The sequence below is a fragment of the Stegastes partitus genome, unplaced genomic scaffold, assembly GCF_000690725.1.
Source record: "Stegastes partitus isolate 25-593 unplaced genomic scaffold, Stegastes_partitus-1.0.2 Scaffold2062, whole genome shotgun sequence".
NCBI classification, from domain to species: Eukaryota; Metazoa; Chordata; class Actinopteri; family Pomacentridae; genus Stegastes; species Stegastes partitus.
The window spans coordinates 86,171-95,431 of NW_007579793.1; the positions used below are offsets into that span (position 1 = coordinate 86,171).

General features: G+C 40.5%; 1 protein-coding gene across 1 annotated transcript; it reads left to right on the top strand.

Annotated features, from left to right (window-relative positions):
• The first annotated feature begins 5,926 nt into the window (after positions 1-5,926).
• Positions 5,927-9,110, top strand: LOC103373769 (ras-related C3 botulinum toxin substrate 1-like). The gene is made up of 3 exons (XM_008303755.1): positions 5,927-6,228; positions 8,280-8,351; positions 8,593-9,110. The coding sequence occupies exons 1-3, from the start codon at positions 6,194-6,196 to the stop codon at positions 8,816-8,818; spliced, it is 333 nt and encodes a 110-aa protein (XP_008301977.1). The 5' UTR covers positions 5,927-6,193; the 3' UTR covers positions 8,819-9,110.
• The last annotated feature ends 151 nt before the right edge of the window (positions 9,111-9,261 follow it).

The following is a 9,261-nucleotide window of genomic DNA, read 5'->3' on the forward strand; positions in this document are numbered from 1 at the left end:
ATGCAGGTTGTGGGAGTCCAGTTCCTGCATGTTTTAAATAAAAAATATCTATGTTGGGCATCAGTGTATCAATAATGTACCACAACAGGGAACAATGTGATAAATTACTCTGTCGATACTTTGTCCGACCTCTTGGTACAGTTATACTGCATCGAGTGCATGCAACATGTTTTGTGTCAGGTGGTTACTGACAAGGTTTCTGGGAAACGTGGGCGATCAAAAACCTTGAGGTAGAGTGGGTGCACTAAAAACATTAATTCTAACAACTCATCAAAAATAACCACACACAAGCGTATACAGGTGTTTGCTCCAGCAATAAAACACACACCCGAAATCCCTCACCAGTCCACACAGAGTCTTCTTAAAGGTTATTCTCCAGCCAGCAGAGGATTTCTGCTTCACTCATGTGGCAGTCTGGCTCCTTTTTTTTTGTTGTTTTTATCTATCTCCAAGCCCTGAACTTTTGCTGCACTCAAGAGGAAATGACCCTGTGCGTCTCCTGGCTGCATGAAAGCAGCAGAAACGCTGAAAGCAAGCAGCCTGCTTCATGACCCATACTGTTATAATGAGGTACGGCATCAGAGTTTTAGTCATTTGTGTGATATATGATACTTGATTTATGCTGATTGTTGTACGTTTGCTCAGCTCTTCATCATGTTTGAAATCATCAAGGGAAATTTTAAAGTTGGAGCAGCAAATTGTTGTTTGTCAAAAATGTGTTTAGGAATTATTACACTTGATTTATCACCTCTTGGTTTTCATTCCACCGCTCGCAGTGCACAAATTTAAGTTTCTTTTAAAAATCTTACCATATATAATATTAATTTTCTGCAACTACAGGCTCAAGTCTGGGTCTCAAGTCTGGGAGTCTGTTTAATTCACGTTTGAGCCTGTTAGGTTGCTGAAGAATTCCTAAGTCCCACGCACATTCCTGCTAATGCAAACACACAAGTAATGTGACACACTTCCTCTCTCGCAGTGCTCCGGAGAGCGAAGAAAGTGATGATGGGAAGAGAAACGCACACAGAATGAAAAGGCAGGACAAAGGAAACATGTGCACCATCTCTCCAACTGGGAGCAAAGTGCTGCAATTTAGCTGCTCTTTAACCCAGCAGCCGGAATTTTCCCATCACATCACAGCAACATGTGACTCACCGGGCCATCTGAGTTAATCTGATCACAGAAAAATGACTCATGGTTGATTATTAGAATATCATCAGAGACAAACCAGCTTTGTGAATGTGATGTGAGCGGACCCAAGCACAGAAGTCCCCCCCTTCATCTCATGACTAAAAGCTCTGCATACGCAGCACGTCACAGTTGGTGCAGAGCGAGGACTTCTTCAAAAGTGCAGTTTATTTTTGGGGGAGCTTCACGTCTGCTGCCACCGGCTAATAAACAAGCTGCACAGCGCCGCCTGAAACCGACCTGAAGTAAAACCGTGACTCCCTCTGTCAAAGCTCAACACCCGGTCCAATGAGATGTTGGAGGAGGCCTTCAGGAAGCACCTCGAGGCAGCTCACAGCTTTCAGAGAATACAAAAAAGAAGGAGTTTATTTCTATTGCTGAGACATTTTCACGGGGATTTGGGTGTGTTGTGCAGATTTAATGCGGGAATACAGGATGTTTGTGGTGCTTGTGGTGAGTTTGGCCTTTGCGAGTGGCGAAATGTTACACTTTGAAGCAGTTGTGATGCGAAAAAGTTACGAGGCTTTATTATCAGATCAAAGCTGCGCATTTGCACAATCGGACTGGCTTTTGCAGATAAATTCTTAGAAAATCCGTCACTTGTCACAATTCAAGCTGCTGAATCATTTATAGCGACGACCGTTATCTATTACTGCCGCATATAGGCTCACACTGATCATGTGGGGAGGGGAGATAGCCGCAGCACAAAATGCCAAAAGCCTCAGCTGGGCTCAGCCGTCCGCTTTTTGTGCTGAAATGAGGAAATCCTGGGGAAAGACTCATTTCATTCAGCTTTCACTCCATTAAAAATGTTGACTTTTTCCCTCATTCTGTGATTGCGGACAGCCCACGTATCCTGTTGTGTTACCATCTAACTGATGACTGCCTGCAGCTTGTCAATCTGACTCCCATGCAAATGAGAGCAGCGTGACAGGGGTCATTAAATCTTGGTGCTTATTAGAGAACTAATGGTCGAATGTAATGATCCGATAAAATGTTTCTCTGCGGTTTGAAGGACGATGCACGTGGCCTGATGGTGACAGGAGGGGTGACTGTTTGCACAACGGAACTAAATTCACTTGAACAGCAGCTGTGGCTTGTAAAAAATCTCTTTCTCCACATATCTGATGTGACATTTTTGTTCTTTTTTGGGGGGGTTTACAGCAGGGGAACACTGTAACACGCCCTGTGACAACCCCCTACATTTCTATTGAAATGTTAAAGGCATAAAAAGCTCTCTCCAAGCTGACCGTAAAGAAAGCTGAGACTGTAATCTATAATTTAATCAAATGACTTATCTGTATTCCTGACATATCCCTGCCACTGCCTGTCAATGGATGCACAGATAAGCGTGTTAATTCACGTGTTTTATGTGATGTGCCTCAGTGCACGAGTCCAAATCGTTGGCTTTTCAAAGCAAAAAAAACCACATAAGCCACATGAGATGAATAAAAGAATGTTAGCACAGCATGAAAAAAAAAACGAGGGGACATTTTTGAGAAATAGGCTTTTTGCAAAAAGCTAGATGAGAAAATCAATACCGCTGTCATGTTCTCACACCAGATATGAAGCAGCAGCTGGTAGCTTTGCTCGGCCTAAAGAGCGGAAAGGGAGGGGAGGGAGGTTGCACTTTGATTTGAGTTTCTGAGCACAAATAACAGCTCAATCACTGTAACGGAGGTCCAAAGAGGCCAAATCATCTGTAGCCAAAGTGCCGTCATGTGGACTGGAAAATAGCAGCGACAACAAACACTAAACAAGATGCGCCGAGAAGAAAACAGAGTCTGCAGCAGTCGTGTGTTGGATAAATGGTGTAGATGCTGCTGATTTGGATGTAAAGTTACAACATTTGAAACAAGATATAAAGTCAATATATGTTTTTTGTGTTTTTGTCTTTAGCATGCATGAATACTGCATCATGTATATTCTCAGTTTGACATGCAGACATCCTGCAGTTTGTCTCCCTCCGCTGTGTTTTACAGCCTCCCTGTCGTGCCGGCGACAGGCCTGCTTATCCTTCATTAATCTCTCCCCCCTGCTTTTACCCCCCACTTAATGGTGACGTTTATCCTATTAATGTGTTGTTGTTGCTGGAAAAATCCCCCAATAACATAATCCAGAGTCAAGGTTACTAATGTATGTGTGTGTGTGTGTGTGTGTGTCTCCGCTGTGTGTGTGTGCAGAGGCATGGTTGCCATGGAGTCGGTGATTAATTGATGGAGGAGTAAAATCGGTGTGAAGATGATGAGCAGAAAGTGGAGGGAGTGAGTGACGTGTTTAAATTTTACATTTCCCCTCAAGTTGGCAGTAAAAATTCTGCGTTAGCTGTTAGTCAACTGTCAAAACGTACAATACTGCACTCCAGTGTTCACGAGCTCAACTGCAGCTTGACGGTGTCGCTGCTTAAAAAAGGGAAAAGCAATATTTTATTAGTAATAGCAGAGCTGTATGGAGGCTTTACATGAGTAAAATTACCCAAACTATAAGAAAAATTACAAATTAAAGCCTGGCATGCAAAAATATACTTGTGAAGGACAAAAGAATTAACTTCTAAGTAGTGTCAAGAGTAGACATATTCTTTATGCAGAGACGTTCCGTTCAGTACATTATGTTATCATGTCATGACATAATTAATATACATGCACTAACACATTAACACCAAAAAGTAAAAATGACTTTCACACTGTTTGGTTGTTTCCTTTGTAAAAAAAATAAAATAAAAAAAGTACCATATTTTAAAATGTGAGCTCATATTTTGCTTGTAAATGTCGTTTTTGCAAAGAGATTTGAAAGCCTTGCTGTTCAATGAATGCAGTGAAGAAAAAATATTTGCCTCTAAATAGTGGTGAATAAAAGTATTAAAAATCTAAATACTGAAATACAGTGTCTCAGAACTGTACAACTGTAATTGTGTGAAATTACTTTATCCTGGGAGTTTAGCATTTTAAATGTAATTAATTAGGAGACCAAATCTTTAAAGCTCAAAACAAAAATACAGTCTGCTTAAAATGTTGCATTAATGTGACCAAAAAACTTATTTAGCTGCTAGTAATAGGAATAATTAATATTAAGGTCATTACTCAAAAAACTTTTTACACAGTTGTCATTATCACCAACCCCCAAAATACTTATATTTATTTTTCTGTTCTATTGCTTGCTCTCCATCTGCTGTCCTTTTTTCCCTACCACCCCTCATCCCCACTCTCACCCAACCGGTCGAGGCAGATGGCCGTCTTCCCTGAGCCTGGTTCTGCTACTTTGGATTGTTGGGTTCTCTGTTTAAATTTGTAAGGTCTATACCTTACTTTGTTAAGCGCTGTGTGATAACATGTTGTAAACTATACAAATAAAATTTAATTGAAAATTGAATTGAATTCTTTTTTTCAAAGTGGTGATGAATTATTTTTGTTATTTTGTGTTTTTAAAAAAAACTAATCTGTTGCACTTCTAATTATATTACTTTTGCATTAATTTGCATCATTGCCTGAGATGTATTGTAACATTATTTCCAATTAAATATTTCATGTTAAATATTGTCCAAATACCAGCATAAACCTCTATCCTGATGAGGAGGACATGCAGAGGATCTTTCTTTGTGCTCTTGGATAAAATATTATCACAATGTCAGAAACCAGCTCAAAGAGCTTTTTACAGAAAAATGCTGCAGCAAGAACAGTCATCATGTAGAGCTAGTAGGTTACACTGCCTCAAAATAAATGTAGCACTGCAATGAGATGATTGATTTTATCAGCCGTAGTGAGTTAAATGACTGGATTGTGCATGTGATGATAGTAATAAAACACTCGGCAATGCACTACCTGTAACATTAGAGGTTGTTGTTCTGAAGTTTGCTAGTGAAAAAACTGTATTTTACTTATAATACATAGTGTATCGTCCCATTCATCCTTCACCTGTAATCAGTGGTATAAGTCAGTGTATTCCAGCAGTGTAGGCAAAACTGAGGGACTTGGAATAAGTTAATAAGAACCAGAGATTATAATGCATCAAAATAAAATCATGTAAATGAATACAACAGTCAGCATTGGTTAAAAAAAACAAACAAAAAAAAAAGCCAAACAATAAAAGCAAGTTTTAAGAAGAGCTTTAAAAACATGGTGTTGAGTTTATTTTATTTATCTTTATTTAACCAGACAAAAGACCCATTGAGATCGAAACCTCTTTCACAAGGGCGACCTGGCCAAGAAAGGCAGCAGCACCAGTCCACAAATAAACACACAAGAGTCACAAAGAAGCTCCAGCAGGGTCGATCACAGCTGAGACCAGTAATTAAATATGAAAATAACTCACACACAATAATATAAAGACATAACAACATTGCATCACACAAAAAAAATAATATTAAAAAACAAAAACTATTGGACAAAAACCTGAAATTAAACACTAAAAGAGTGACAGTAGATATCTAACTTTAACAGAGCTACATATAAATGTACTTTCTCCTACAGACAGCCGGAAGTAATACATAACTTCTGCAATAAATAACCCTTGATGCGGTTATAATGTCGAGGTTTATCTGAGAAGTCTTGCTTTGACCCTCTGACCCTGTGCTTCCGTGTGTGGCCCAGTGCCGGACCTCTGGATGTGTCCCCGGGTCGACCAGCAGGTGGCGGCCGCTGACCGCGCTGCTCTGAGCGGACCTCTCTCTCCGCCGCTTCTCCCAACTGTGGGCGTTTTTTTTTCCCTCAGTCTTGACTCCAGAGTTTCCTTTTTCTTTTTTTTTTTTTCCTCTTTCTGGGTGTTGCCTGCCTGCTTTACAACTTTGGAGTTTCACCGGGGTGTTGCCGACAAGCAGAGACAAGCCGGGCCAGTTCCTACAGCAACATTTTAAAACTTTTTGGACCTTTTTTTTTTTAATTATTGTGTTTAAAGCTGCAGTTTTCCAGGCGACGCCGGACCGCTTTATTTTAGCCGCCGTTAGCCTGCTAAGCTAACCGCCATCGAGCTGCTGTACCGTCGGCTGGGTTGCTAACGAGAGAGCCGTCCGATGCAGGCCATAAAGTGTGTGGTGGTGGGGGACGGGTAAGTTAAAGTACATTTATATTCTCACTTTGACCTCTGTAATGCCGCCGTTTGAGCCGTATTGTAGCCGGTAAAGGCTAACGTGGTTGTTTGTGTTGACCCAGTTACCAACAGTTGGCTAGCGGCTAACGAGCCTCAGATAACATGCCAACATGAGCGACAGCTGTTGTTGTGCAGTCTGCTCTGCAGTCCAGCTGGGTCAGACAGATTTATCTACATGCTCCGGTTAGGTGTGACTGAAGGGGTCACAGCATGGCGTTTATTAGACATGACAGGCCGCCGTGTTGACAACCTGCTATTTAATAGCTCTTCCTATATGAACGTGTGTGATTGATGGTTGTTGGGTTTGTGTCTAAAAACCTTGTGGTGCCTCCTTTGTATGGTTCCATCAACTACACAGTCACAGGAGGCCTGAAAGCAACTTTGACTCTGATGTTGTTTGAGGCCCCAATCAAAATGTGTAAATATCAAAAGTAGCTGATGGAACAGTCTCACCATCATCATCTGTAATGCCATAAATCCAGTCCATGTGGTCTTGATCAGAACAGAGCAACATCCTCACATTTACAGGCACTTTATAACTATTGTCACTTATTGTTGAAAGCAAATGACATGATCTTGGTTGTATGAAATGCATGACTCCTCCTGGGGCGTAAAAAGCTGCTTGAAGTGGTTGTTCTGACAAGGGTTAGTACAAAATGTGACTTTTGGAGTCTCGTTCAAAGTAAGATTAGAAAGTTAAAAGTTTAAAAAAAATCAAAGAAGGGGAGACAAATATCACTGTTAAATGTCCCTGGTTGAAAACTTACAATAAGGCATTAAAGTTAAAACATGCAAGTGAGGTATTATATATGTCTAGAATCACACAAAGTAAGTGTATTTATTTCCCGAATACAGATTAAAGCCAGAATTAGCTTTTTCCTTTCATTTTATTGCCAAAGGTTTTACAGAGAGGATTTTGGATATCACTTTTTATCATTCTATAAATTCAGAAATATGGTGCACATGCAGGAAAAAAAAAAAGACTTCAGAGCTAAAACTTTCTATAAATCAGAGCCTGAATGATAAATAAACAAACCCCTCAGTAAGCAGCTTCATGTATAAGTGCTATTGAAGTGGAAATTTCCAGACGGTGATTGTGAGGAAAGACTTAATTTGAAGAAAACCACATTTAAATGTGTTTGATATAATTAAAATCTACCAATGCAAACAAGCAGTGTATAATAAAATGCACCCCTAAATGTGTATTATGGATGTTTTCTTCTCCCTAATCTGAAGGAAGAGATGTTAACCGGTGCATAAAAACAACTGTTTCTTCCTGTATTGTCTCGCCTTAAACTGAAGAATGGAGGCGTTAAATGAAATAGTTTGCAAGCAGATAAAGACCTAATGTCAGTGTGTTGTGTGTTCGTGTGTTGAGAAAATCAAACCAAACTTGAATGATCACAGTTCAAACATCTTTTTAAAAACATTTTAAAAAGTTTAGACTGATGATAGTTCCCAACTAGATGGTATTTTATCACTCTCGTATATATGAAAACAAATACTGATACCAATTGAGAATCATAAGTGATCGGATTTAGCGACTATCTTGATCCACTTTCAGTCCTACACAGCACTTTGTAAACTATTTGTGCATGTTGTTAGTCTCCCAGTGTTCTTGCTGTGTGCCTAATGTTTCTATCCCTTGAGAAAAAGCTATTTCAGGACAACACTGGGAACGAGCAGAATGTACTGGAGCCTGTCGAGTTATTTTTGAAAAAAACAACATCACAACTTACTGAAGCGCCACGAGAATGTCAAGCATATACTTCCATTGTGGTTCTTGTTAGAGAATAAGTAAAGTGACAGAGCTTTTTGGATTAAACTTGTCCTACGTGATGTGTTAACCTGTCGGGCAAGATGGGCTACACTGACTATGCAAAAAAAGTAGCTCAGTAGTTGCTGTACATTCACAGAAGACTGTTTTGTAACTGCGGAGACAGAGAGGCGTCGTGTAGATCAAGCCTTCAGTTCTCCTCACTGCATCATTCTCTTCTCTCTCCTCTCAGGGCTGTGGGTAAAACATGCCTACTCATCAGCTACACTACCAATGCCTTCCCTGGAGAGTACATCCCCACAGTGTAAGCAACACACACACACACACAGATGAACACACACTTCATGACCAGCTGTGATGTATGATCATTGGAAATGTGGCAGGTTTCACATGATGAAGGTAGCCTCCTGGTGCGATGGGATGGAAACAACTACATTTTCATGAGCAGCTTATTTGTTTACTGTCTTGGAAAGTACAACATTGTACATTAAAAGCATTACTAATTGGTTTGATTTGGAATCTGATGTTCACTTCTCTACCTACAGCTTCGACAACTACTCCGCTAATGTGATGGTCGATGGGAAACCGGTGAACCTGGGTCTGTGGGATACAGCAGGGCAGGAGGACTACGACAGGCTCAGGCCACTGTCCTACCCACAAACAGTATGTACACAGATAAATACATCTATGTTCTACCCATACATACACCCACCAGCGGGGACAACTGCTGAGCTCTGTTTGTGCAGATTAGTGTCAGCCAGACAATGTTAGCATGAACACTGTTTTCACTTTGCCAGCATTGATTTGCAGTTATTCACTGGCCCCTAATGCTTAAGACAGAGTCTGTGCTCTCAGCAGAGCAGAGCCTCGTATCCATAGTACCTATACACTGTCTGGAGGACGGCGAGAGGAAGTGAAAAGCAGCTCTTGTTTTCCCTCTTTGTCTTCACAACAAACTGGCCTCTGTGGTAGAGACTTGCAGGGAGCTGAAAGTGGGAGTCACTTTGTATTTGACCAACAGGACCAGTCCAGATTTGTCGAGATTTATTGCCCTCCCCCAGAAAACAAAAGGGGGAAAGGATTTCTTTCAAAAAAGCATTTTCTTTGCATTTATTTCTTACCTTTATGTCAATATTTGAGTGAATGCGAGAGTCACTGCTGCTGTCATTTACAGCTGCACTAGTTTCTATAAAAAATCCTTCATTCCCACTGCA